The sequence below is a fragment of the Didymella exigua genome (assembly GCF_010094145.1).
Source record: "Didymella exigua CBS 183.55 unplaced genomic scaffold M421scaffold_14, whole genome shotgun sequence".
NCBI classification, from domain to species: Eukaryota; Fungi; Ascomycota; class Dothideomycetes; order Pleosporales; family Didymellaceae; genus Didymella; species Didymella exigua.
The window spans coordinates 775,478-802,566 of record NW_022984788.1 but is presented as its reverse complement, the minus strand read 5'-3'; the positions used below and the strand labels follow the sequence as shown (position 1 = coordinate 802,566).

The 27,089-nt window shown below is 55.2% G+C and overlaps 12 protein-coding genes and 1 pseudogene across 13 annotated transcripts; 6 read left to right on the top strand and 7 right to left on the bottom strand.

Annotated features, from left to right (window-relative positions):
• Positions 1-140: 140 nt before the first annotated feature.
• M421DRAFT_420999 (uncharacterized protein) lies at positions 141-1,288 on the bottom strand. Its single transcript, XM_033592680.1, has 4 exons — positions 946-1,288; positions 726-887; positions 357-667; positions 141-305 (listed from the first exon to the last, which is right to left on the bottom strand). Exons 1-4 carry the CDS (start codon positions 1,153-1,155, stop codon positions 224-226), a joined length of 765 nt encoding a protein of 254 aa, XP_033448709.1. The 5' UTR covers positions 1,156-1,288; the 3' UTR covers positions 141-223.
• A 1,048-nt stretch (positions 1,289-2,336) lies between these two features.
• Positions 2,337-3,567, top strand: M421DRAFT_420998 (glycoside hydrolase family 75 protein). The gene is made up of 3 exons (XM_033592679.1): positions 2,337-2,622; positions 2,681-3,003; positions 3,057-3,567. The coding sequence occupies exons 1-3, from the start codon at positions 2,448-2,450 to the stop codon at positions 3,315-3,317; spliced, it is 759 nt and encodes a 252-aa protein (XP_033448708.1). The 5' UTR covers positions 2,337-2,447; the 3' UTR covers positions 3,318-3,567.
• Positions 3,568-3,618: 51 nt separating this feature from the next.
• On the bottom strand, positions 3,619-6,178 carry M421DRAFT_420997 (methylenetetrahydrofolate reductase 2). Its single transcript, XM_033592678.1, has 2 exons — positions 5,837-6,178; positions 3,619-5,756 (listed from the first exon to the last, which is right to left on the bottom strand). The coding sequence occupies exons 1-2, from the start codon at positions 5,921-5,923 to the stop codon at positions 3,876-3,878; spliced, it is 1,968 nt and encodes a 655-aa protein (XP_033448707.1). The 5' UTR covers positions 5,924-6,178; the 3' UTR covers positions 3,619-3,875.
• A 455-nt stretch (positions 6,179-6,633) lies between these two features.
• Positions 6,634-7,689, top strand: M421DRAFT_63076 (amidohydrolase 2; the record flags this gene model as incomplete). Its single annotated transcript, XM_033596036.1, has 1 exon — positions 6,634-7,689. One exon carries the CDS (start codon positions 6,634-6,636, stop codon positions 7,687-7,689), a length of 1,056 nt encoding a protein of 351 aa, XP_033448706.1.
• A 65-nt stretch (positions 7,690-7,754) lies between these two features.
• Positions 7,755-9,569, bottom strand: M421DRAFT_63003 (D-lactate dehydrogenase 2 mitochondrial precursor; the record flags this gene model as incomplete). Its single annotated transcript, XM_033596029.1, has 4 exons — positions 7,755-7,787; positions 7,837-8,331; positions 8,383-9,316; positions 9,370-9,569. The coding sequence occupies 4 exons, from the start codon at positions 9,567-9,569 to the stop codon at positions 7,755-7,757; spliced, it is 1,662 nt and encodes a 553-aa protein (XP_033448705.1).
• A 144-nt stretch (positions 9,570-9,713) lies between these two features.
• Positions 9,714-11,087, top strand: M421DRAFT_420994 (N-terminal nucleophile aminohydrolase). The gene is made up of 4 exons (XM_033592677.1): positions 9,714-9,864; positions 9,916-9,975; positions 10,029-10,416; positions 10,468-11,087. Exons 1-4 carry the CDS (start codon positions 9,834-9,836, stop codon positions 10,799-10,801), a joined length of 813 nt encoding a protein of 270 aa, XP_033448704.1. The 5' UTR covers positions 9,714-9,833; the 3' UTR covers positions 10,802-11,087.
• M421DRAFT_420993 (uncharacterized protein) lies at positions 10,938-11,897 on the bottom strand. The gene is made up of 3 exons (XM_033592676.1): positions 11,742-11,897; positions 11,483-11,662; positions 10,938-11,436 (listed from the first exon to the last, which is right to left on the bottom strand). The coding sequence occupies exons 1-3, from the start codon at positions 11,744-11,746 to the stop codon at positions 11,253-11,255; spliced, it is 369 nt and encodes a 122-aa protein (XP_033448703.1). The 5' UTR covers positions 11,747-11,897; the 3' UTR covers positions 10,938-11,252.
• A 2,070-nt stretch (positions 11,898-13,967) lies between these two features.
• Positions 13,968-16,768, top strand: M421DRAFT_161122 (DNase I-like protein). The gene is made up of 4 exons (XM_033587679.1): positions 13,968-14,151; positions 14,241-15,343; positions 15,389-16,534; positions 16,581-16,768. The coding sequence occupies exons 1-4, from the start codon at positions 14,111-14,113 to the stop codon at positions 16,649-16,651; spliced, it is 2,361 nt and encodes a 786-aa protein (XP_033448702.1). The 5' UTR covers positions 13,968-14,110; the 3' UTR covers positions 16,652-16,768.
• A 279-nt stretch (positions 16,769-17,047) lies between these two features.
• On the top strand, positions 17,048-17,751 carry M421DRAFT_63012 (uncharacterized protein; the record flags this gene model as incomplete). The annotated part of the gene is made up of 2 exons (XM_033596031.1): positions 17,048-17,258; positions 17,309-17,751. 2 exons carry the CDS (start codon positions 17,048-17,050, stop codon positions 17,749-17,751), a joined length of 654 nt encoding a protein of 217 aa, XP_033448701.1.
• Positions 17,752-19,250: 1,499 nt separating this feature from the next.
• M421DRAFT_420991 (HET-domain-containing protein) lies at positions 19,251-22,080 on the bottom strand. Its single transcript, XM_033592675.1, has one exon. The coding sequence runs from the start codon at positions 21,678-21,680 to the stop codon at positions 19,386-19,388; it is 2,295 nt and encodes a 764-aa protein (XP_033448700.1). The 5' UTR covers positions 21,681-22,080; the 3' UTR covers positions 19,251-19,385.
• Positions 22,081-22,642: 562 nt separating this feature from the next.
• M421DRAFT_392258 lies at positions 22,643-23,889 on the bottom strand (annotated as a pseudogene; the record flags this gene model as incomplete). The annotated part of the gene is made up of 1 exon: positions 22,643-23,889. A coding segment is annotated over one exon (1,156 nt), but the record flags the coding sequence as incomplete, so codon positions are not given.
• A 35-nt stretch (positions 23,890-23,924) lies between these two features.
• Positions 23,925-24,717, bottom strand: M421DRAFT_160893 (uncharacterized protein). Its single transcript, XM_033587677.1, has one exon. The coding sequence runs from the start codon at positions 24,624-24,626 to the stop codon at positions 24,045-24,047; it is 582 nt and encodes a 193-aa protein (XP_033448699.1). The 5' UTR covers positions 24,627-24,717; the 3' UTR covers positions 23,925-24,044.
• A 520-nt stretch (positions 24,718-25,237) lies between these two features.
• Positions 25,238-26,464, top strand: M421DRAFT_63402 (uncharacterized protein; the record flags this gene model as incomplete). The annotated part of the gene is made up of 1 exon (XM_033596063.1): positions 25,238-26,464. One exon carries the CDS (start codon positions 25,238-25,240, stop codon positions 26,462-26,464), a length of 1,227 nt encoding a protein of 408 aa, XP_033448698.1.
• Between the last annotated feature and the right edge of the window lie 625 nt (positions 26,465-27,089).

The window sequence follows — 27,089 nt, the reverse complement described above, 5'->3', positions numbered from 1 at the left end:
GCCAAGCAATTCGAGCGAGTGGGTGTAATCTGTGAGCAATTGAAGCTGCTGACTCTCTGAGTTATTATCGAATGCTTCACCTAGGTGACTACTCCTACCGTTCTAGAAATCGTGCTTATTCCGAAGAACGAATAGAATCTGGGGCCATAGGCTCTGCTTAAAGTAAAACTTTAACAATACTTTATGTTAACTTATCTATCATTTGTTATGTTGTAAGCATTATTTAAGTTGCCATGCAGACGCTTTGAACACATGTGTTCGGTTTCTGGCAGGGTGATGCAGCACTGCAAGTCCATCCGGTACATCTAAAAATGCTTGTTAGCGCATTCTAGTCGTTGCGTGGACAAAGCTCTCACCCCCAATTGCAAGCGGCCGTGCTACAAACACCATCAGGTGCCAAGCATGTCATGCCAGATTTACAATTCGTCGCGTTACTGCACTTCGCGCCTTCACCACCATTAGGTGTAGAGCTGGATGGTTTCGGTGCAGCAGTCGTTGGTGCTGCACCAGCCTTTGTCGGCCATACGGCGCCAGCCGCAGCATATTTCGTGTTGACACGACCTGTAAGTTGCCACTCTACGCCCTTGATAACCTCATTCTTGTTACCGTTGGGGTTCCCGTGGATGTTTGAGAAGGCATCGATCATAATGTCGATAGAGCCTGTCGACTGATGAATCGTGTCAGTAAGTGTATGTCGCGAAACCGCACATTGTCAGGCCACTTACATGGACATATCGATCATCAAACGCGTCGCCAATGTACATCAGCATTTGCTTTCCAGTCTTAGGATCCTTAACAGTCGCCTCAAGACCACAGTACTTTTGTGTCGCTGCCTTCCAACCGGCTGGGTCGGAGTTGTAAGTCTTGCCACCCATCGCTTTCAGGGACTGACCAAAGCCGTCATCAGTAACGCTTATCAGAAGTGTCAGAAGGATCGATACATACCACAGCAAAAATCGGATCACTGTTGTAGTACGTGTACGCACACCAACTCTTGCCGTTGGTCGAGTCTTGGCCGGCCGAAGCACGATACCATGATCCAATACCACTCTGGGGAGTATCGAAGAAGTTTGAAGGAAGATTAACATTGTGAATGTCTGCGAGCGCGGAGGCTGCAAGAGATGCGAGAGCAATAGGGTAAGTAAGCGACAGCATCTTAGGTTTGCTTGAAATTGTCTGCTGAAGCTCGGGGATGTGGACGAATCTGACTGCAGTGCCCGAATGTGTCTTTATATAACCTGAATATCAACGTTTCTTGTTGCTGGGCCGATATGGAGACCGATTAAGCGATATAGGGAAGCCTCCGTGCTAGCGTCGAAAGTTAGCGTGAGGTGCAAATGAAGGTAAGTAAGCCAGAATGCATAAGCCTCAACCTTTAACACCACAGCTTGCTGCATGCTGGCTCTACACATGCAGTTGTACTTAGTCTTTCATTGGGTAACGAGTCTTCGATCGCAGGCGATCAGCAACACCAATGCTAGACTCGGCTTCCTATGTAAGCAATACTAGTTGCATCAGCACATGCAGCGGCAGTGAGCAAGACCAACAACCGAGGCTCATCTATCTCTCCTATTCAGGACTATTCAGTGACGCAGTGTGGGATTGATACGTTATGGTTACATGCCGTGCATGGTCCGTTTTCTTGCCAGATCTACCAGAAGGAGTCACCGGTCTCAATTATCTCCTTGCCAGCAGAGCACGTCTACATGTATGCTCAGACATAGTCACGGTACTGTGTGTTGAAGCGTCTGCAAGGCGGCGGAGTGCGGTACAGTTGAGCCTCACTTGACTAGGTATGTAGGTCGGGCCGAACCGAACTTCAACAGTCGGACACTCCGAAGTCGTGATCGGCAAAGACCGGTGTTTGTGAATACGAGCATATTCAACGAAACGACCTACTTCCTCGAGGGAGATAAGGCATAAAGAGCTTAATATAACAGCCGTAATTCACGGGCAAAAGACAATGGCCGCAGACTATAGCCATATCCCTGAGCCTATAAACATTTGCGAACGACACCAATTTACTCGGCATCAGAAGCCTCTGGTGGCCTACGAACAAAGCATGCTGGTACGTATGGACATCTCATTCACCCGCAAGTGAAAGGTGACCATAGCCGCGTCGGTTCCTTAGATCTAGGGCATATAGTCGATGTAGTACCCACTGTGCTACCCCCTGTACGGTTTATCACACCGGGTACTTGATTGCATCAGCTTCCGTTCGGATCCTCTGATGGGTATTTCACCGGTAATTAAACAAACGTTAGATACTCTCAAAGCCATAAAGTGGTACCTAGTTATTTCATTAGGACCTGCACAGCATAAAACAGGCTCTACTGCGACGTCATAAACGGAGCGATAAAATGATCTCCTCTGCTTTATAACTATTGTTCTGCTCTTGTATCCGGATTTCCACATTTCAAAGCGTCTTCACGACCTCTTTCGTCATTATGCATTCTCATAGTCTGACCGCTCTGTCCATTGTTGCCCTCGCTCTGAATCCATCTGTGGTAGCCCGAGATGTTCCCACAAATGTCCTGAACTTCTACAACAGAGTGAAAAGCGATCAAAGCTGTCCCCACGAGCTTCAGGGAGGCTTCTACGGCACTCAGGGAGGACCCAAATGTAAGACATTGTCGATTACTACCCAGAAACGCGAGCCATGTTCTAATACGCCACGAAGCTTTCTCCTATTGCCAGGACCAAACAAGTGGAGTTCTCTATCTTCACGGTGCTGGCGGTCAGTTGGCAAATATGGACGTTGACTGTGATGGCCAGCAAGGCGGTGCAGGCGAAGACGGACGCTGTGGTAGCAGTGGGGACACTCAAAGTCAGACATCGTTCAAAGACACTGTAGCAAGCTACGGTGCTGGTATTAATGACCTAAACGCAAAGGTCCACCCGTTTGTGGTTTTCGGAAACGACGGGAACAATCCATCGTTCGATCCGAAGCAATATGGCATTCAACCGCTTAGTGTAATGGCAGTTGTCTGCGCAAACCAGCTAGTAGGCTCTCCTGTTGCACCCCTTGGATTCTCCTGCTAACTTTCTTCATCAAGATCTATGGTGTCTGGGGTGACACTAATGGCAACGATGGGCCCCCTGTTATCGGCGAAGCGTCCATCTCGCTTGCTACGGCCTGTTATGGCACGTCTATCAACGGCAACTCAGGCCATGATGAAAACGACGTACTGTATGTCGCTTTCCCGGGGACTGATGCCGTGCCTGGTGCAGGAGGAGCGAAATGGAACGTGCAGTCGTATGATGACTTCGAGGAAAGCATTCAGGCCCTTGGCGACAAACTCATTGCTCGTCTTTGAATGAGAGCAACAGCTCTGATGTAGTACAGACTGGGAAGCCTACCTTCTCTATTGTATTGGCAAGCATATCCACGATAGGTGCATCACGCCCCAATCCTTTGTGTCATATTGGCTGTGGTCTGATCACAGGAGTCTCAATGCGCAAACGCGCAATGGATGCGAAGGCCCGAAGATACTTTGGAAGCACCGCATCTTAAACATGGCCGCTCTTGCGACCGCCCCAGCCCATGGACGTATTGTGCGATCTTGACAGCAGCCTAATCCAGTATCAAAGCTTCTCCTGTGTAGACTTCTGGTGTGTCGCATTTTGTCTGTGGTTAGCAGTAGAGCTCTCAGCAATATGTAGTCAACTTGCGAGCCATGTCGATCGACTGTAGCTGCACATGACGCGAGAAGTGCTGTGTGGCGCGATAACGCACTCGCAGTGAGAGCAAAACTCCAACCTTGAGAAATATCTGGTTCGTTTTGAACGATTCGAAGCTACTTATCCAGTCTCAACTTCAACGTCATTCACTCCAATCACAAACACTGTCAACACCCACTCTGCTGGAAATCTTCTCACCCTGAGGCGCCCAGAAACTCCCACAGCCCATTCCCCTCGACGAAGTCGCCCCAAATGATATTGACCAGCCAGACATCGTTCCTCGTCTCCCTCAAGAGCTTTCCCGTGGCACTCTTGGTTGGGTAGATCCTCTGCCACTCCTTCCAGATACTGAACGCCTCATCTCTCCAACTCTTAAAGCTGACGGCCTCAATGATCGTCGGCGTCACAATCTCCTTGCCCGCAAACGTACCCCATGTAACAGGGTTGACAGCATCTTCCTGGCTTGCTTCGAAATCGCCAGCTGCGTTACCAGCGAAATATGTGATCTGCTCGTGAGCGTCGAGGCGGGGCTTGAGTTCGGCGAATGCGGCGGAGGGAATGAAGAACTCAACGAAGGGCTTCTGGAAGACGTAGCCGTTCTTGGGACCCCAGCCAAAGACAGGGTCGGTCGAGCGGATGCCGTTGACGGCAGGCTGGGAGGCTACTGTCCACCAGCCCTTTGCGTTCAGAGCGAAGAGTTGCGGCGCGATGGCTTTTGTTTCCTCGCTCAGGGTCTGTTCGCTCCACGGCAGAGCTTCGAGAGTGCCTTCGACATGGCGCTTGAAGAGTGTAGAGATGTCGTCTTGCGTCTCTGGGCGACCCCAGAGCTTGAGGGCGGAGGCGTTGGAGACGTGGAGGGTGGGGCCGTAGCCATCGATCTCTCCAAAGGCAGGTGAGCGTGCATCACCCCAGCGACCGTTGGGGAAGTCGTCCCATGTTGCTTCACGCCCAAGTGAGCCTTCGCCCTCCGAGATGGCCAGTGTGTTCGCGCGTGTGTTGACGGGTCCGCGTGGGATGCCGGCCTCTGTGTCGGACGTCTCGTAGGACTGATTGGACTTCGATGCTGACAATCGTTCTCGGATGACTTTGTTGTGTGGACTCGAATTCAGCGACGACAGCCGGCGTCTTCCCTTGTTCAAAGGTACGCCGCTTGGAGGTTCCAGATTGATAGCTGGCGTTGTCTCGATCGCATCCTCGTCATTCTCGGTGGGTATCTGCCCGATCAGATGTGTGTCTTCCAGGATATGTGACACGGCCTTCTCGAGGTTCAGTGTGTAGAAGTGGAATCCTCGTCTCGCGGCGTCGCGCCGTGCCTTGATGTGCTCCACCATCTCGCCCAGGATCTTGACACCAACCTTTTTCACCAGCTCGTCGTCGGCCTTGACCGCATCCAGCCGCGCCAAGAGATCTGCCGGCAGGTTCGCGTGGCTCAATTTGGTGGTGCGCCTCAGAATCGAGTAGCTTTGGATGGGCATCAAGCCGGGAATGATTGGTATTGTCTTGAAGGCGCCGCTCTCGTGCTGCCGCAGCATGGTCTCAAACCTGTCGAATTTCCCCACATCGTAGAACAGCTGGGTCATGATGAAGTCGGCGCCCGCCTGCGTCTTCTCCACCAGGTACGGTATGTCGTAGCTCGGATTCTGGTGCTCTGGGTGGCTTTCGTCCGAGTGGCCCTCGGGGTATGCAGCGACACCAACGCAGAAGTAGTCGCCGTACTGCTTCCGGATATAGCGAACCAAGTCAATGGCCCAGGTGAAGTCCTTGTTCGAGTCCTGCTCGGGCGACTTGTCCTCGTCCCGGTACTCCTCACTCCGTGGCGCGTCACCACGCAGGGCGAGGATGTTGCGGATGCCGAGCACCTTGGCCTGCTCGAGGGCTTCGTCGATGAGAGCGCGGTCCATATTGGTGCACGTGAGGTGCAGACACGTGGTGAGGCCCAGTTGGCGCTGGCATATCTCGGCGAGCTCGAGCGACTTGGTTGCCGTCGATCCGCCAGCGCCCCAGGTGACGGTGACGAAGAGCGGGCGCAGGGCCTGGGACATGCGCTCGAGACGGCTCTGCAGGTTGGCGAAGCCCTGTGCACTTGTCAGTACTGCTCTTGCAGCCCATTGGCAGGGTGCGCGCGCGCCGACGCCGACACGAGTTGCGGGCTTACCATGGCTGTCTTGGGCGGGAAGAACTCCAGCGAGAAGTAGTTTGCGCCATCGGGCAGGGCGTTGATCTTATCCGTAATCTTCTCCATGGCGATTACAAGGAATGAGGTGGTGGTGGGAGGTGCGCAGAGTCATGGCGGCGAATGATGGAATTGTGAGCGAGGGCAGAGCTGTGGCAGAGAAAGCGCATGTGGGGCAGCCGCCGTCGGCGAGCGGGATCCGGATGCTTGATCGACATGCGGGAGCCACAGCTGCAACGGCAGAACCAACTGTAGCTCCGACAGCAGACGTTTATCCTTGCTTTTGGGATGCTGCACGGCATCATTAGTCATCTGTAGGGAGACTCGTGGTGTGATGGATGGCAGTGCAGTCTGCCGTCGTTCACTTGAACGGGTCCCACATGCCCCTCCGTGCCCCTCCTCATCCCTGTCTATCCACAGTCTCAATCGCGGACCGGATGTCGTGAATCCTTGGCTTCGACCATGTCACACTGCCTAGAGAATGCAGTCATGAATAATGGCCACCAAAATAGCCTCAGATCTGCAGGTACTGTAGATCCTCATTGCCATGCACCGGACCGCCTCGGGGCGGGGTCCCGAGAGCCTCAAGCCGGACAGTGTCGTACATGCCATTATTCGAGAGCCTCTTCTGTGGTATATATGTCCGCACCTAGGGCAGAAAATACGGCAGAAAATACATAGCGCTGAGCCAGCAGTTTTGACCCAGCTCCTGCGCATCGACTACCTCCATGACCCTCTTCCTAACCCTCTTCATCACCACCCTCACAGCAGTCACCGTCATGGCCCTCCCACCCCGGATAGACGTGCACTCGCACTTCCTGCCGCCCTTCTATCAAGAGGCACTAGCCGCCAACGGGCACTTGTATCCCGACGGCATGCCGGCAATCCCGTCGTGGTCGCCCTCTGCACACCTCGAGATGATGGCCGCCGCCAACGTGACTAAATCCATGCTCTCCGTCTCCTCGCCGGGAACACATCTAGATACCGCCAACGCCACTTTAACGCGCACTTTGACGCGCGAGTGCAATGCCTATGCAGCGAAGCTGAAGCGTGAGGAGCCGGACAAATTCGGCTTCTGGGCGTCCCTGCCGTTGCCAGATGTGGACGCGGCGCTGGAGGAGATTGACAAAGCGGTCGCGGAAGGCTGTGATGGGTTTGGATTGATAACGAACTACGGGGGGCTGTATCTCGGGGATGCAAAGTTCGCGCGCGTCTTCGAGAGATTGAACGAGTTGCGGGCGACCGTGTTCATCCACCCAACGAAGCCCTGCACCCACGACCCCAGTGCCGGGCAAGGAGATCCTCAGACCACGCATGCCACGCCGTTTGGCGAGCAGTACCCAATCCCCATCTTCGAGTTCTTCTTCGACACGGCGCGCGCCGTCGTCAACCTCTTCGGCAACGGGACAGTGGACTCGTGTCCGCACATGACCTTTATAATCCCGCACGCCGGCGGCGCCCTGCCACCGCTCTTGACGCGGTTCATCCAGTTCTCATCTGTCATGCCTGGAGGGCGTCAACTAGATGCGGCGCGCGTGAGAGAGCAGCTAGACACGCAGTTCTACTTTGACCTGGCTGGGTTTGTCTTCGATGGCGAGAGTGGGGGGCAGGGGCAGTTGAAAGCGCTCGTGGAAGGGTTTGAGATTGGGCATGAGAGGTTGATGTACGGGAGTGATTTTCCGTTTACGCAGACGCGGTTTGTGGAGCGGTTTGCTGAGAAAATGAGAGATGGGTTGGAGCATTTGTTCGATGAGGAACAGAGGGGGTGGATATATGAGGGAAACGCGCGGAGGATGCTTGAGAAAAAGAAGATCGCGAAGGGAGCGAGCCTGTGATACACGACTATGACTGCGGTAGGAGGATGAAAGGTAGAAATGGTCCAATACTCCTGCACGGATGCCTATATGTACTTGTACGGGTTCATGATACCCTTCTGCGATGGGGTCAGCGAATGCCAAGTTTGACAGGAGTGAAGGACTTACAGGATCGTAGAGATCCTTAATCTGCTTCATCAGCCTTATCATGGTCTCATTCTTGCTGTAGCTGACGTATGGCTTCTTTGTCACACCGAGGCCATGCTCCGCACTGATGCTGCCGTTCCTCTTCTGTACCCACTCGTACACGAATGGCTCCAGCTTCTTCTCCACGGCCTTGTCAAATCTCCGTGTGGGGATGTTCAGATGTAGGTTCGCATCACCCATATGGCCGTAGCCAACGACATCGACGACGGGGTAGTCAGGGCCATCGCCGACAAGGCCAGCTTCAGTCAGGCGATCCCTGGTGTCGTTGACGATGTCGTACAGCTCTGAGATGGGGATCGACAAATCATACTTGTACACACCACCCTCGTGGCCGAGGACCTCTGTGATACCCTCTCGCCACGACCAGAGTTCCTGGATCTGAGTCTGGTTGTCGGCCAGGGTGCCGTCAAGCACAATCTCGGTCTCCATGACGTGCTCGAGGAATCCTTGCAGTTTCTAGCGAAGTCAGTCATGGGCATCGTCTTTCCGTTGCGGCGGTTAGCGTACCTCTGCGTCATGGTCAGTGTTTGAACCACTTGTCTCAACCAGGCAGTAGAACGGGTATTCGCCCTCAAGGGGCATCTTCTTGCCGGTGACCTTGTGGACAAGCTTCTGGGTGCGACCGTCCATGAGCTCGAATGCAGACAGGATCTCAGCCAGCTGGCCCTTGGCTGTGCGGTACGCTTCCTGGACCTTTTCAAAGCTTTCGAGACCGAAGTAGGCTACGTTGACCGCCTGCGACCGTGCCGCGCATTGGATTGAAACCGCGGTGATGATGCCAATGGTACCCTCGGCACCAATGAAGAGCTGCTTCAGGTCGTATCCAGTGTTGTTCTTGCGGAGGGTGCAGAGATCGTTGACAATGGTACCATCGGGAAGGACAGCCTCAATGCCAAGAACGTTGCCGTGTAGACTGCCGTAACGCAGAAGACGCAGTCCACCTGCATTCGTCGCAACATTGCCGCCGATCTGACACGAGCCCTTTGCGCCAAGATCGAGAGGGAAGATGTGGTTGCGTTCAGCCAGGTAGTTGTCAGCGTTCTCGAGGATGACACCAGCATCGGCGACCAGGATGCCGGAGACCGGATCGAAAGAACGGATCTTGTTCATCTTTTGGAGGTTGATGACAATCTCATCGAAGACGGGCACGGAACCGCCAACAAGGCCAGAGTTGCCTCCCTGTGGCACGACGGCAAGCATATTATCATTGCAGTACTTCAAGATCTTGCTGAGTTCCTCCTTGTTGCTCGGCTTCAAGACAAGTTGGGTGTGGCCTCGGAACTTGCGCATCCAGTCACTGTTGAAGGATTCGATGTCTTCGCTGGCATCTTTGGTAACGCCATCGATAATGGCAGATTCTGAGCCTACAACCCCCTTGAAGTAATTTACATGCTCTTCTGTTAGCTTAGCAAACTTTGGGTCTCTCTTGATTTCTGGATATCTGCAAGGGTCAGATTTTGGACGTGATTTTTATTTCCGCTCATCGCCACATACGACTCTGAAGTGAACTTTATCGTTTTCGCAGGTGCCGGGCCGTCCAGACCTCCTTTTGAGTCTGGTTGGTGCGGTTCCGATGTCGCTGAAGTTATTCTTCTGACTTGCGGTGCCAATCTCAAGCATTGAGCTCGCGACGCAGGGCGAGCAGACAGCGCACTGCGTCGCAGAGACGAAACCAAACGCGCGGAAGTCGCCATGACGCAAAAAGTGAGAGAAAGAGTGAAGAGTGCGGGATGTTTGGTGATGCGCCTCTTGTCAAATTCACGGTCGATGACATAAGACATGAGGCACGAGCCACGTGCTTGGCGCGGCCAGGCAAGAGCAACGACGCGGACAGCTCCACAAGCTCCGAGCATTGATTGCCGCCGTACACAACACTCCCCGCCATATCACCTCGACGTCGCCGTTCACACTGAGTTGACCATACGACAGCCTTCCCGTGAATTACCACAACATACACGATGGCATCAGGCTACGATCGCGCGCTCTCAGGTACAGACAAAGCTACAGTACGTGATGGATGGCGGTAGCTAACTTGGGTAGTCTTCAGTCCGGACGGCCACGTCTTCCAGGTCGAGTATGCGCTCGAGGCGGTCAAGCGAGGTACGCCGTCACCGGGTTCGAGGAGTAAGCAGATCGAAGCTGATACCCCGCAGGAACATGCGCCGTCGGTGTCAAGGGCGCTGAACTGGTAGTGCTGGGATGCGAGAAGAGGTCGGCGATGAAGCTGCAGGACACACGCATCACGCCGTCGAAGATCTGCCTCGTCGACAACCACGTGGCGCTCGCGTTCGCCGGACTCAACGCCGATGCCCGCATTCTCGTCGACAAGGCCCGCCTGGAGGCGCAATCACATCGTCTCACCGTCGAGGACCCCGTGTCGATAGAGTACATCACCAAGTACGTTGCGGGTGTGCAGCAGCGGTACACACAGAGCGGTGGTGTCAGGCCGTTTGGCATCAGCACGCTCATCGTTGGCTTCGACCCCAACGACAAGACGCCACGCCTGTACCAGACCGAGCCGTCTGGCATCTACTCGGCATGGTAAGCGGTCAAGAAATAACGGCAGCCGGGCAGCCCGCTGACTGCAAACAGGAAGGCAAACGCCATTGGGCGATCGAGCAAGACGGTCCGCGAGTTCCTCGAGCGCAACCACAAGGAGGGCATGGACCGCGAGGAGACGATCAAGCTCACGATCAAGTCCCTGCTGGAGGTGGTGCAGACTGGCGCCAAGAACATCGAGATCGCCGTGTCGGCACCGGGCAAGGCGCTCGAGATGCTGCCGGTGGAGGACATTGAGAAGTACGTGGAAAACATCAACACAGAGAAGCAGGAGGAGGCGGCGAGCAGGAGACCTGGGAGGTCTGCGGGCAGCGGCGCGCTGCCCACCCGCCCCACGCCTGCTGAGGGCTCTGGGTCCGGGGCGTAGGGAGGTCACGATGGACGGCAGCAAAACGAAGCAACGGCGTCTAGGTGGCAGACTCGGACTTATGATGATGATGAACTCGTGCATTGCACATGTTGCTAGTAAACGAATAGCATGTTGCTAGTAAATGAACGGCATGTTTCTAGGAAATGAGAGGCATGTTTCTAGGAAATGAGAGGCATGTTGCTAGCAAATGAATGGCATGTTTCTAGGAATTGAAAGGCATGTTGCTAGCAAATGAATGGCATACAGCACTCGATGAACAGCATACAGCACTCGATGAACAGCATACAGCACTCGATGAACGGCATACAGCACTCGATGAACGGCATATATAGCACATGTCCTCCTCCTCCTCCACAGCGTCGGTCGTTCTCGACTCGGCGCTGTCGTGTGACGTGGGGTGTTGTGTCGCGCTGCATGGCGCTTTTGATGCCTTTGGTGTGCCCCCAGGTCAACCCAGCCTGTTGGCGGCATCCTCGACGTCGAAGATGGTGCGCTGGTCCTTTTGCCTCTGCCTCTCGTCCTTGATCATGCGGTTGTCGACGCGGGCATCCTCGCCCTCGACGTTCAGGCTGGCCTTGGGGGTGAGGGCATTGAGGACGAAGTGGTTGTCGCAGTGCGGACAGTACTCGTCGCTTTGTGTGGTCAGCGCTTCTTCTTACTCGTGCTGGCAGAGCGCACCTGTCCTCAAACTCGCGGGCGTCCTTGCGGAAGGCCTTTTTGCACTTTTTGCAGATGAAGACCATCTCGAAGCTCTGCAGCAGGGCGTGGGTGGCCGTCTCCTGGTGGCACTCGGCGCAGTCGAACCACTTCTTGCAGCATGGCGAGCGGATCGAGACCTGCGCGTTGAGGACGTGTTTGCTTGCGGGGGGGTCAGCGGCGTGGGCGGCGGGGTGCGCGGGGTGCAAGTGCGAGTGCGGGTGCGGGTGCGGGTGCTCACCACATTCTGGCGACAGCAGCGAGGGCGGGCGCGCAGGCGGGGAGGGCGGAGGCGGCGCAAAGGCTGTCTAGAAGGTGCTGGTGCAAAGGCTGTCTAGAAGGTCGCGGGGCCTGCTGGTCGCGGTGCCTGCTGGTCGCGGGGCCTGCTGGTCGCGGTGTCTGCTGATCGCGGGTCACTACCGCGGTACGGATTGTTATTATGGTTAATACAGTAACTTTTTGGGCTGCTGCGGGAAAGGGTCGTGGGCCCTGATGAGAGCTCAAGACCGGCTCTCACCCAGAGCTCCCAGCAAACGGCCAGCCCAGGACACTGTTCACACTGCGCATATCATTCACGCTGCGCACATCATTCACGCTGCGCACATCATTCACGCTGCGCACATTATTCACACTGCGCACCTCATTCACACTGCGCATATTATTCACACTGTGCATATTATTCACACTGCCACGCAGCACCCGCCCGTTTCTTCGTCCCTCTGCCGCCAGAGCACGGCCGTGGGCTGAAACACGGCCGTCACAGGCTTGGAACCCCACGCATCAGCCGGCGATCCCTGCAGTAGTGGGCAGCATTCCTAGCACGCACGCCGTATAGACGACGGTCCACGCGTCTCCGCCGAACAGCCACGGTCGCTTCCCCTGCACACATCCATGGGCTGCTGAGCTGCCACCAAACCGCCTGCCCGACACGCACACGCGCACGCACACCAACGCCCGTCTCCCACACCAACGCCCGTCTCCCACACCAACGCCCGCCTCCCGCACAAACGCCCGTCTCCCACACAAACGCCCGTCTCCCGCACCAACGCCCGCCTCCCGCACAAACGCCCGCCTCCCACACGGCCGACACTGCCCCGCGCGCCCATGATCCCCGGCGCATGACGGCCGCAAGCTCGCCTCCGCCCGCGCCTCCGCCCGCACCTGCGCCAGCTCCTCGGCGGTCGATGCAGAGCTGCAGGACGCCTTCCGGTGCTGGCTGACCAGGAGGAACACCCACGGAACTCACACGGAACACCCACGGAACTCACACGGAACACACGCGGGACCTACTGCTGCCCGCAGCCATGGACGCCCAGGACGGCCAGGAGGAGGCCGAGTCCATCGTACGTCGCGAACATGGCGCCGCTCACGCATGCTGACCCACGCTCCAGAAGCCCGTCTCGTCCCTCCGCGCCCAGTTTGAAAACCTCCTGAGCGCGAACAAACCCGCGCCGCCGCCAGCAGCCCCTCGTCAGCGCTCCCCGGGCCCCGCAGACCGCCTCGCCGTCGCCGACGACAACCGCAGGGCCGACGGGCGCATGTCGCTGGACATGCCGAGCGACCACATCGACCGCGCCTCGCCCAGCGTGAGCGACCTGAGCAGCAGCGGCAGGCCCACCCCGCGCTCGTCGCTGCTGCGCGCGCCGTGGAGCAATCCCAAGCCGCGCCCGACGTCCATGGTGGCCTTTTCTCCCCCCAGATCGCCCACCCGCTCGCGCACACGCTCGCCGCCCAAAGTCACTGTGAACTCGCCCAGGTCGCCCCCCGCGGACATGGCCCCGTCCATCCTCTCCCCGCGGCCCTCGCGACCGACGTCGCACGCCGCCCTCGACTCGCCCTCCCCGTCAGCAGCGTCGCGGCCCTGGAAGTTTGGAAGCAGGAATGGCACGTCTGGGCCACTGGCCAAGCCCCTGTCTGCCGCCGCCACCAGGCCCCTTTCTGCCGCCGCCACCAGGCCCCTTTCTGCCACCGCCACCAGGCCCCTTTCTGCCACCGCCACCAAGCCCCTGTCTGCCGCCGCCACCAAGCCCCTGTCTGCCACCGCCACAGGGTCGAGCGTGTCTGGCGATGCTCGCAGGAACGAGCGGCCCACTGCTTCTGCGCCGCCCATGCCGCCCCCGGTCAATCGAGCTGGCAAGCCGAAAATACCCTCGAAGCCGCAGTCGATAGAGACGGTTGCAAAGCCGAGGGCGAGCTTGGAGCCAGCCAAGTCGGAAGACGAGCGCATCTCTCCCTTCAACACGCCCCCGAGCAGTGCGGGCAGTGCGAAAGCCCCAGATCCGTCTCCGCCTGCCTCATCCGTAGCTTCGAAGCCCAAGGGCATATTAAAAGACGGCTACTTTCCACCTCCGCCAGTGCACCATGCAGTCGCTGTAAATCCGTCTTGCGCAGACTCGAGGACTGCGAATGCACCTCCCAAGCGCACATCACCACCGACCGCCGGCTCCCATAGAAACGGCGTCGGCCAGGACGACCGCCCTGCTCTGCCGGTGAGACGGGAAAAGGCCACGGACCTGCGAAAGAGTGTGCAGCTGCAGCGCCCAGCTCCACCAGACGTGCCGGTGCGGAGATCCTTTGACCAGGGGCGGCCGCTTTCGCTGGCCTTTGACGATGGCGCGAGGACCATGGCCCCACCGCGGCGGACGCAAACGATCAACACCACCACCCCGGCAAGGTTCTTGGGTCCTCCAGAGCCTCCTCCACCCCGAAAGTCGGGAGAGATGAGAAGGCCGACACCGACACCGACGCCACCACCCCAACAATCATCTCGCAAAGCCTCGCAGGCCTACACATACGACTCGGACGACGACGAAAGCTCCCCTGAGAAGCAGCAGGCGGCAGCCCTGACCGATTACCCAGACTCATCGCAGGCGAATCGGAGACCCCCGCTGTTTCCAGACTCCATCGGAGGGATCCCCACAGGATACGACACGAAGCTGTTTGCCGTCTGCGGCGACTACGTGTGCACGACGGGCTACATGACAAACGTGTGGAACGTCCTCAACGGACGCCTGCTCATGACCATGACGCACGGCGACACTGTCAAGGCTACAGCGCTAGCTTTCAGGCCAGCCAAAGACGTCGAACACGAGGGCAAGCGCTTGTGGCTGGGCATGAACACGGGCGAGATGCACGAAATCGACATACCCACGCAAAGTGTGGTGTTTACTAAGAATGCGCACCCACGGGCCGTGATTGCCAAGATCTTTAGGTATGCGGGAGAGATGTGGTCGTTGGACGAGACGGGCAAGATTCACATCTGGCCCGCGGACGAGTCTGGCTCGCCTTCGCTGCACCAGGCACCGCTCACGTTCCAGATCCGTGGAGGGCACACGTTCTCCATTGTGTCTGGATCGCAGCTGTGGGTCGCGTACGCCAAGGAGCTGCGAGTGTATAAGCGCACAGGGGATCACAATTACTTCCAGCAGCTCACCGACAGCCCGCTGTCGCAGCTCAATGTGCAAGACGTGACCTCGGGAGCCATTGTCAGCAGTCAGCCGGACCGCATCTACTTTGGCCACATTGACGGCAAAGTCACCATATACGCAAAGAAAGGCTTCGAATGCCTGGGCATCGTCAACGTCAGCGTCTACAAGATTAGCTCTCTTGTCGGAGCTGGCGATTACCTGTGGGCGGGGTACAGCACGGGTATGATCTATGTGTACGACCCGGCATGCACGCCCTGGAAGGTCTTGAAGGACTGGAAGGCCCACGAAAAGCCTATTGCGGGAATCATTGCAGATCGAACGAGCATCTGGAAGCAGGACAGGTTTCAGGTCGCATCCCTGGGCACAGACACAATGCTGCGCATCTGGGACGGCATGTTGAAGACGGACTGTCTTGGTAAGCTCGGACTTGCCATGTGTAGTGCTCGCTAACAGTGCGCAGAAGCCCTGATGCAACAGCGCGACTCCGAGTACTGCGAGTTTCGAGAATTGTCTGCGCGAGTCATGACCTGGAATGCCGGCGCCGTGAAGCCGACCACGTTGCGGCAGTCGGGCGATCGCGACTTCCTGCGCGACATTGTCGAGCCGGAGAACCCACCAGACATTCTGGTGTTTGGCTTCCAGGAGCTCGTCGACCTGGAGAACAAGAAGATCACCGCCAAAAGCTTCTTCAAGAAGAAGAAGCAAAAGGAGAGCTCCGAGCACGAGCACATGTCGCACCAGTACCGAGCCTGGAAAGACCACCTGATACGAGTCTTGGACGAGCATGCGCCGAGAGAGAACTACATTTTGCTGCACACGGCCAACCTGGTTGGCCTTTTCACCTGTGTCTTTGTCAAGTCGTCGGAGCGGAATAACATTCGGGATGTGAGCGCTGCTGAGATCAAGCTGGGCTTCAGTGGTCGCGTGGGGAACAAGGGCGCGTTGGTCGTTCGCTTCCTACTTGACGATTCTTCTCTGTGCCTGATCAACTGCCATCTTGCAGCAGGCCAGACGCAGACCACGCACCGGAACAACGATGCAGCCTCGATCATGGAAGCGGCGCCGCTGCCGAAGAACCGGTCTCCGTCGGATTGTGCAAACTTCTTCGTGGGCGGTGGAGATGGCTCGATGATCCTAGACCACGAGATCTGCATCCTGAACGGCGACTTGAACTATCGCATCGACGCCATGCCACGAAACACAGTCATCGACTGCGTACGGCAAGGTAACCTGGCCAAGTTGCTGGAGCGCGATCAGCTCCTCCTCTCCCGCAAGCGCAACCCCGGCTTCCGCCTGCGCGCGTTCAACGAAATGCCCATTGAGTTTGCGCCCACATACAAGTACGACGTCGGCACGGACAACTACGACACCTCGGAGAAGAAGCGCTCGCCCGCCTGGTGCGACCGCCTGCTGTACCGCGGCTTGGGTAGGATCAAGCAGCTCGACTACAGGCGGCACGACGGCGTGAGGGTATCAGACCACCGACCAGTCAGCGGTCGCTTCAAGTTCCGCGTCAAGACGATCAACTCGAAGAAGCAAGACGCCGCGCGTGACAAGTCCGAGGTTGAGTTCGAGGCTGTGAGGAGACGCATAGCCAACGATATCAGTGAGTACCCGCGGCGCTGAGGTGATTTCAACTAACGTTTCCGCAGAGCGGGACTATCTGATTAATGTATTCGGGCTGTCAGCCAAGGAGGCTCAGCAAGCGCTCAAGAGCGCGTGAGAGACCTTGGGATGCTGTGTGACCCACGGGAAACGAATCCTGGTCAAGCGAGCGTGAAAAGCATTGCATTGCAGGGCGAATTGGGATTTGGCGCCATGGAGACGCGTGCCAGACGTGTGTCGTTGTCCCTCCTAAGCCCGATCGAGATAGGTCGTCCAAATCGTACGTCATGACAACGACATGAGTATAGAAGCCATTGCGACACAAACAAATGCAGTGTCCAAGCACCTCCCTCACCCCTCTACTTTCCTCTCCATGTCAGTATCTGCAATCGCCCTGCGTCGTGCACCACTGCTTTCCACCTCCACTGCATTTCCTCGCGCACGTCTGCTAGCTGCGCACCTCGCACGACCACAGTTCACCAAGTTCTCCGAGTTCTCCACCACAGCTAGAAGAATGGACAAGGACCAGAGCCGCGGAGAGTCTACTACCGGCATCTCCGAGTGGAAGCAGCGCCCGCCCTACCGCGTGCATGACAAGAAGCTCGACGACTTCGACGTCAAGTACACGGCCAACTGCCACTGCGGCAAGGTCGAGTTCGAGCTGAGCCGCCGCGAGCCCCTCGATAGCAAGCTGTGCCACTGCACGACCTGCCAGACGCAGCATGGTGCGTCGTCCCCCCTCTACACTTGCGATTGGCTTGCTAACCCCTCGCAGCCGCGCCCTTCCAGTGGGCCGCCATCTTCCACAAGGAGGACATCAACTTCACCAACGGCCACCACAACCTCGAATGGTACGACCCATCCTCAAAAAGCATCGAGCACAAGCTGCCCTGCAAAGTGCGCTGCTCGTACTGCCACAGCCCCATCATGGACGAGGGCCGCAACATGATCCTTCTCTTCCCCTCGCTGATCCACCTCAAGACGGACGAGGACAAGGCCTACTTCAAGCCCCGCTGCCACATGTTCTACGGCCAGCGCGTCATGGACATCCCCGACGGCCTGCCCAAGTGGAGCGGCATCAACAACGAGAGCGATCTCGTCGAGGACAGCCCGCCCGAGAAGGTTAGAGAGCTCGAGCGCAAGAGAGAGAAGGAGAGGGAGGAGAAGATGAAGGAGAACCCCGATGAGGCGACCAAGGAGGGTACGGGCGCGACTTAGCACGGCAGGAAGAGCGGCCGAGGCGCTCACACGGCGGAGAGGATCTAGCCGTTTTCTTTCTGCGTCGATGCGCGGAAGGCGTTTGGGGGGTTCGAGGGTCCCGGACGTGCGTCGTGTTCCATGTGTAGCGTCGTGCTGTAAAGGCATGCTGAGCATGGGCACGAGCTGGACGCCTGCCTGCCGCCTGATGCAATCTGAAATGATACGAAATAATGCGCTACCCGCTTCGCTCACTCTTCGCTGTTGTGCCTGTGAGCATTTGTGGTTCGAGGTTGAGAGGGGGGCTCTTACTAAGCAAGCACAACATCTACACGACGGAGCGAGAATGTCGCTCTCTCCCCTCGACAGTGAGAGGGAGTTGATCTGCATGCAATAAAGAATCCGCCGCCCATGGGCTATGATCTATCTGGCGGCCTTTCAAAGTCTACGGTGCGCCGTTGGATGCGAAGCGATTGAACGTTGGTTCAATTTGTTTTAGGGATCGCTGGGAGTGAAAGGGGCAACAGCGGTACTTCTGTGACACGAAATTCTGACACCTTCTAGACATGGAGGCAGCCGACGGCAGAATCTCGCCTCCCACTTTCTTTTTCTGGTTGTGGGTGTGGGTGTGTACCTCCTGAGGCTTGATGCTTTGGCGGATGTGGCTATAAGTTCACTAGCTGTCGTTCCGTGAGAGTGCGGTTGGTCAGATGTCAGATGGCATTCAAATCGGCGATTCTCGGTGTGGATGGTCGGGCTTCGTGTGTCTGTGGACGTTGTGAGCACGCCGCTGTGTCGAATTTCAATTTCCAGTGCGTGTAACACTATCGTTGTAGCCCAGCAGCCTGGACGAATACGGCCACCAGACACGTGCAATTATACGCTTTGGGGACCCGATCAAGCGGATGGCGGTGTCGACGGCGCGCAAGACAGACGAAGCAGACTTCGCCACCGAGTTTCAGTCCAACTCGAGCAACGCCTCATCCAGGCGACGATCAGGCATTATCACCCCCGCAGGATCGGAAATTCGGACCAGAGTTGAGGATAACTGGCGGCCATGACGATAACATGGTGGCTGTAAATTGAAGGGAAAGCCCGACCAGTACTAAACACGCTATCATGTACTCCACAGAAGCTTACTTACTGCGGAAGCTGCCAGACGCCAGTGGCGCTGAGTGTGCGGCTGTGGGGTAGAACAAGGGGTAGAAAAAGAGTCTGTGCAGCTAGTCAGTGCCGCTGCTGGTCCCATCGAATACATGATCAACAACACTGGATGTAAGGGTAGCGACATCGCGGTACCCAGTAGCGAGCCGGTCTGCTTGAAGTCGTATCACTACCACCCCTCCAACCCACCGGGGCAAGCAGCAAACCGCTCTGACGTCTGCAAAGATAGGGATCTTCGGTTCACAGTGATTACTTTCGGCTTGCCTGGTCGCCTTGCTGTTCTGGATCCGACCTTGGTTGTGCTCATTGACGATCTGGAGTACACTGCGAAGGCGACGACGAGTTGGTGGCATGACTAATAGGGCATTGGTGTGGACTACCGTCATATACAATGCTCTACCTGCCTTCTCTAATGCACTTTGTGGACCTGCGTGAAATTTCTCATTGCGTTTGTCCTGCAGATACTACTCCAGAAACATCTGCAGGCTCGCTCATCCTAGCGTAATGAGGGACCACTTAGGATCTGATTTCAGCCACCTGTTCTCTTGAGTCGAGCAAATGCCCCGCCTGTAGTATGTATTGCCTACTTTCTCGACGATCAGAATTGAGACAAACCGATCATGCAGCTCAATCGCAAGAGCGTGGATCTTGTGGACACCTTGAACAAAATCTTCTCTAAGGTTAGCTACAGCGGTCGGGTAATGCTCGTATCGTGTCTCGTCTGCCCATGACAGCGTTTCCAGTGATTGGATAAAGCACCCATTATCGAGCGGTATGGCGTTTTGATTAAGGAGCACATGGTCAACCGTTTCGCGTCTCAACAGTGTGCTTCGTTTGCCAACGTACACGGTTGCCACGCTTGTCCAGAACCGAAGCAGCCCGGAATCCAGAGCATTCTGAGTTGGACCTGAAGTTGAAAGATCGATGTGCTGCGGGCGACCCACCCAGCTAGGATGCGATTGGTTTCCGTTAAGCCCTTGAAGGCTTTCGGGATTCAGGCAGGCGTATGGCAGCGGCTTGTTGCGGGCATCGATCGTGCATCGATAGAACAGTGGACACCAGTATCCGCGTGTGCTTCGATAAGGCCTGAGAGCGAATTTATAAAAAACGCGGTCGCCATCGAGTTTACCCACCCATGCGGCCCATGACCATGTAGGGATCGGAATCTCGGCTTCTGTGCTGTCGCCCCAAGTAACCTTCTGGACCCCGCCGTTCGGTGAACACTGATAGTTTGTAGTCCAGAGCAGTGATGAAGCGAACCAGGCTTCAGGATGGCCCCATGTGAATTTGAAACGGTGCTTCTGGCTGAACTGAAGAAGGATGCCACTTATTGCGTTGATGGAATCTGATGGGAAAGATAAGTTGCGTTCGGAGTAATACATGACGATCCTTTCGTATAAGGCTGGCGTGAAATCCTTATCCATGATACTCTCGGACATGGTGTTTATCTCAAGGAATGAACTGGAAACAGTATCGCTTCGATTATTTCTGATCGAACGACGGGCTGTTGCCACCTCTTTGACGGTTTCTTCAGTCAGTATGCCGTGCGAGCAACACCAAAATATTCGGTCCCCTTCAAAGAATATCTTCCTGCGACTGACCACTTCTTCTTGCAGGGTCCACGCCCGTGAGCGCCACCTATAGTCCATTAAATCCATTCGACGCTCTAAACTGTTATTTCCCGGAAGTTCCGGATCTTCGGCAGCCGTTACGAGATTCATACCTGGGAGTCTTATCGTAATGGAATTGATAGTTCGTGTGCCGGAGCGCACACCTGCAAGCCCACCGTCTGCATTCTCTGCAGCCGCCGCGATAATAGTGCATACACTTTGCTCGTAGATGTGGGCCATCTGAGGTATCTGCTTCAGCAACAGGGCTGTGTCATCCTGCACAATGCACAGCGCGTCCACCCACAGGTAACGAATTCCCAATCCACGCGTGACAGTCACAGCATCGGTGATTGTATTTGGCAGGGTAATGTTGCTCAAAGATCGTGCCACGGCGAAGCTTTCAATGTTATCGCGCTTTAGCAGGACAGTCGACGAACTCCCCCAGCAGTAACTCAGAGCGACGTACTGGCATGCTCTTTGAGCCCTCACGATCGCCATTTCTCGCACGTCGATGACTCTAAAGTCGTCCACGATTGGATGTGGGACGGACGAACAGTCTTTCTTGTGGTGCTCCATGCACAATTGAAGCCAGCGACGAGGTAAATCATGGTGGAGAACAGGATCTCGCAACCGCCCGCTGTATCGGCTTTCCCACAGTGGTGCTGCCAACAAACCATCACCTTGGCAGTACGTATCAACATGGGGGATCGGATCTATACAGCCCTGCAGGTGCATCAGAGTCCACGGCCGAGATTGGATGGTTGCATCTGACGAAGTCGGGTTCTGGACACCTGGTTTGTAGATTATATCAGGCACTATCGGCCCAACAAAGCCTTTGAATGTCGTGGGAGCGATTTCGATGTATAGCCAGCAGACTTCGAACATCTCCCCGTTGCCTGGTCTCTCCGTTACAACCTGCGCCGAGTCAAACAATTTTGTCCCTAGCCAACATCGATCGTGGGCGTTTTTCTCGATATCGGGATCTTCAACCCGATCCAATCGGCTGATAATCAAGTGACAGAAGTCGCATTCCGAGGCTCGTGCTCTGACATCTTGAGCCTCGCCCAAATCGATCTTCGCCGTTGTGACTTGCTTCATGTGCAGAGTTGGCCATACAAGGGCCGAGAAATCGATGTCATTGCACAAGCTGCAGAGCCTGGAGAGAGCGCTTTGCATGCTTGCAAGGAGCTGCGCCTCTTACGATGTGGCTGACCAAATGAGGACGTGTGCTAGGCGCGAATTGCAGGCTCGTCGTGAGGAGCCTTCTGGATCGATATGTCCCGGTCGTCGATTCGAAACGTGGTACAATGATGTCTGTAGTGTTGCCGATAGGTTCAGGGTCTAGTCTTTCTCGTAAGGTTGCTGAGGTCGGTGTAATGTTAAACGTTGGCATACGTGGTATCCGTGGCGGTGGTTTATACCCCGCGAAATTGTTCGCACGAATTGATTCCAATCAGGTCTCAGCCGCCGCGCCGACAGGATGTATCACCCCTGCAGCAGAGTGATCGCGGGTAGTGGTGAATCCCCATCTCGCTCCAATGATACATCGTCAGTACACATATGTCCGCGATGCCGGGTAGTGAGGGGTGTAGCGAAGCAGCGCGTTTCTGCACCCTCTTTGACTTCGTTAGAGTCCATTTACCGTATAATCTCAGTTGTGACGGTGACAGTCTATACCTAGGGTAGTTAGGTTTGGCGCAGATGTTGGCCCCCACTTTATCATTCAGATAGGTCAAGATCTGCGCCATCGCTAACTACCCCAGGTATAGACAGTCACCGACATGACTGGGATTATAAGGTATTAGACCCAGACCCCTAACGGGACGGCTAACTTAGGTCAGCTACGGGTGCTTTTCAGAATACCATCGACATCATGTGACATAGCGCAAAAGCTTTATACATGATGGCGCCCAACACGTAGATCTAGAGACTTGCTAAAAGTTACAAGAAAGGTGCAAGATACCACGCAGACCTACACCCTACCTATATTTTGAGTCTATCTAGAATGATGCCTTGTGTAGAGGGGGTGTGCATTGTAGCATCTTGATGTTCGCGCTAAGATCTATTGTCTTGGCATAACGTGCACGGCCTCGTTGTGCACCGCGGCGCGTGATGCACCAACATCACTTTTTGTACCCCGAAACAAGTGAGATTATTGAGCAACACCACGACGCTGCTATTACAAGATGATTTGGTAGATTACTAAATAGACTTTTGCGAAACTTTTAGCTACCACAGTTTTCTGGGAGGACGCGTGGTGCGGCTAGTAGATGCCGTGGTAGGTGGTGGTGGTGAGGGCGACCTGTGAGGCACCCGCTGACTACGCACGGCACTACCACCACGATTCTTTGTTACTTTTGACTGAGATTTCTGTGAGGCCTTGCTCTTAGCCTGTTCAGGCAATTGAGTACTTTTTTTTGCGTTGCTCTTGTGCTTTGCCTCCTCTTTACGAGCCTCAGTTTGAGCGCGCTTCGCAGCCTGTGCCTTAGCAGTCAATACCTTCTTCTTCTCTCGCTCTACACGCTTATCCTCCTTCTCCTTTGCTTGAATAATCTTCTTCTGGTGTTGAAGCTCCTTCTTAGTAGCTTTTGCTGCCTCTGCAGCGCGCTCAAGGTCCTCTTTTGCCTGGAGTTCTTGCTTTGCGCGCTCAATGCGTGAAGGACTCCAGAGAACCGCACCACCACCCTCATTACCATCGATAGGTTGCAAAGGTAGTACCTTCCGCTTCCTCTTCTTATTCTTATTAGCCTTCAGAGCCTCTTCTAGGCCGTCAACCCTAGCCTCTGAGATCTCTAATCGCACGTGGAGTTGGTGAAGGGCTTGATCAACTGCCTCAGCAGCACCAGGTACATTATCTTCTCTTGCACGCTTGAGAAGCCGCGACGTCTTGCGCCAACTAGGTGATTCTGGTGCAGGCTGAAGCTGAGTAGGCTCTGGGGTCGTGCTGGGCGACTTTGGTGTTGGGTTTCTGAACTTCTTGAGCACGACGTTGGCATCTGGTGGGTGAATCCCAGTGCACTTGAAGGCCTGTACAACAAGGTCTTTAGTGAAGGTCTTCTTCCACGCTGCCCAAAAAAGCGGGAAGAAGTCAGCCTGAGCCACAGGTACCCACCCCTCGGTGGTGTGGCCGCGATGAAGGAGCTCATCAGAGTAGTGCTGCGCCAACGGCCTGTAGCACGCCACATCAAGCGGCTGAAGCGCGTGAGTAGCATGCGGAGGGAATATAAGTAGCAGAATCTTGTTGGCATGAGCGTATTCAATAAAGGCCTGCGTGACGTGGCTGCCGTGGCCATCAAGGATCAAGAGTCTGTACTTCCCTCGCGCCCTCACTCTTGTATGGCGATCAAACACTTGCTTGAGCCAGGCAACACCAAGAGCATCGTTCGTCTAGCCATTTACTGAGGTACTAAAGTGTATATTGTGTTTTTTGGCCTTAACGCGCTGCACCCAGCTCTCTTGCATCTGGAGAGACGATGAAGGATAAATGACTGTGGGCGGCAACGTAAAACCATCAGCTCCTACTGCTCCTACCACTGTCACCTACTTCCTGTTGCTATCATGAGATGCTAGCTTGTATTTCTGGAGTCTAAAGAGCTGCTTATTGAAGATTCTGACGCCCTTGCTCATCACTCTAATCATGAATCCCTTCTCATCCATATTGTACGTGTTCTCTGGCTGTATTGAATGCTGCTTAATGGTACTGTGCAGCAGATCAAAGTATGAGCGAAAGGAATCGTATGAAGCAGCGTCGTGGCGCTGCTTTTCCATAGGCGCGCTCCAGGCTGTGAGAAGGTCGTCAGGGTAGCGATGAAGGAAGCGCGTGACCCATCGATCGGAGGGCTCCCACTTGCACAACGACTTGATTATTCTGACAAGAATCTTTCTTGTAGGCATGAGGTGTCTCTCTGTGAGCGATTTGATGTACTGCACAACCTCTACTTCATTGCGTGGGTGGAGAACCATCTGGTGTTCTGCCTTGGCTTTACGCGACGCGCATTTGCCCTTGTGCCTGCGGATTAATGTTGTGTGACAACAACTGTGTTTTTCGGCAAGCTTTCTGTACGAAAAGTCTTCAGTAGGGCCTAAAGTATTTAGCTCTGCAAGGGCTTCTTCCAGCGGCATCGTGGTGTTGAGTTATAGGGGGTTACAAAGTACGCGTCAATGTTGATGTTGGTGCATTACGCGCCGCGGTGCACAACGAGGCCGTGCACGCTACTATATACGGAGATATGCGTAGGCAGTAATTATCAGATCTGTGGTTTTGGCCTTGCTTCGAACACTTGAGGCCAAAGCTCACTCTCAGAGTGCGAACGCGTATATCTCCAGTCAACGCCCTGCAGCAATCCCGCCCAGTATCGAATAAGGCATGTCAATCAATCCTCCATCGCCCTGTGTCAGAAGCCAACGTTCGCGATGTGAACGGGTGAACGAGTACCGGCTATTTTGACCTAAGACGCCGCAGAAGCCGGTAGCCCCGTCAGTGGCCCAGCCTCAAGGGCTTCACAAGAGGGTGTAACGATGAAACAGGCATCATCGCTTGGTCGATTTTGCGGGGAAGCAAATATCTTGGGCCGCTCCCGCCAAACGCTAAACAACATTTTTCGGCAAGATCGCCCGATGCTTGAGCGGGTGGAATTGCCAGAGCAAGAACCTCACCCTCAGATAAAACGAGTGTTTGATAATGGGTTGACGCGACACATACTCAGACTTTCAACCGTATTTTCCCCATCCGAATGGACATTACAGTGAACGGATCTTCGGCGCCACAGGGCCCTGGCAATGGCATCACAACCGCGCCTCCAATCACGCCTCGAGTGTTTTCGACAAGCCAACCCCCTTCACTGGACGAGTTCAGAGTCTTGACTACCGAATCTGTCCCAATTCACTATCCACTTGCCAAAGGCATGGTCAAGAACGTCCCTATTTACTACCTATCAACATTCACGTCGTACAGCGCAGATCAACTCTCAGCGCTTCAGGACGAGTGGTACCACATTCTACTGCATGGTCCGGGTGTCTTTGCCACCAAGCATATGTACACCGATCTCGGCATGATCGACAGAGTAAACGATGTGTACTCCACAATCATTCAGAAAGAGGAGCAGATGTCGAGCAAGAAAGGCGACCACTTCGCTACCTCCGGCTCGAATTCTCGCATCTGGAACTCCTTCTCCAAACACTGTCTCGTAGATCCGGATTCATTCTTTGAATATTACTCCAATCCGTGGCTACCGCTCATATCCTCGGCATGGCTTGGTCCGCATCACCGTCTGACTGCGCAGGTCAACATTGTGCGACCAGGTGGCGCAGCACAGATCAGCCACCGCGATTATCACATCGGATTTCAGGGTGCAGACTCCTGCGAGAAGTTCCCTAAAGCTGTGCAGATTGCAAGCCAGTTTCTCACCCTTCAGGGCGCGGTCGCTCATAGCGATATGCCGCCCGAGTCAGGCCCGACGAGGCTGCTGCCATTCAGTCAGAACTTCGAAGAGGGTTACGTGGCGTATCGACTGAAGGACTTTCAGAACTACTTCCTGGAGAAATACGTCAGTGTACCTCTAGAGAAAGGTGATGGGTTGTTCTTCAACCCAGCTCTCTTTCATGCTGCGGGCTCAAACACATCAACCGACGTGCAGCGCTCAGCCAACCTACTGCAGATATCGAGTGCATTTGGCAAGCCAATGGAGATGATCGACAGCTTACCGCTGGTGGAGCGCACGTGGAACACACTGGCGGAGGTATACAAGAGAAACGGTCTGAGTGAGGAAGTCAAGGCTTTTGTCAGCAATGTTGCGGAGGGATATCCCTTTCCTACCAACCTGGATAGAAGAGTACCAGAAACGGCAGGCATGGCACCGGCTAGTGAGCAGGATTTGCTCAAGAAGGCACTGAAGGAAGGTTGGGGCAAGGGAAAGGTGTTGGCCGAGCTGAAGCACATGAAAGATGATTCGAAAGCTTGATGGCAATGACCGAAATTTGATTGCAGCTGCTTTTGGGAATGCGTATTGAATGACGACAGCATCGTGACTGCAGCATTGTGACTGTAGTGCGGTGACTAAATCGACGTACAAACACCGCTGCTTCTTCCGACTCGTAGGGACAGCCACACCTACATGATGACGACACCACAAATCGGCTTACCGACGCTTTGCTACATACATCCCGCAGTCTTGCGTGGCTTGGCCTCAACTCACACACCCTCAATCACGCTACTAACCTCACAGTTGAACAAGAAGGAGCAGATGCTCGAGAAAATTCAACTTAAGGCTGTAGAAATGCGCAGACGGATTGGATTAATAAATATAGACGACGAAGAGATTGAGAAGATGGTGGACAAGGTCAGAGATCTGACCAGCACAGCGGGGAATAGATACCCGTGCCGGAGCTCGTGCCGCACGGTTCCGCGTTCCGCACGCAGCACCCACCTCACGCACCATAGCAAAATGAGGCTGTAGAAACAGCCACGATAGTAATTATCACGAGGTTTGTTAGTATTATAGTCGATTGATGTATGCAATTCATTTGCCGAAAGCACTATTTATATAATGTTGCGGTGCGGCCGCTGCGGGTTGTGTGAGTGCCGCG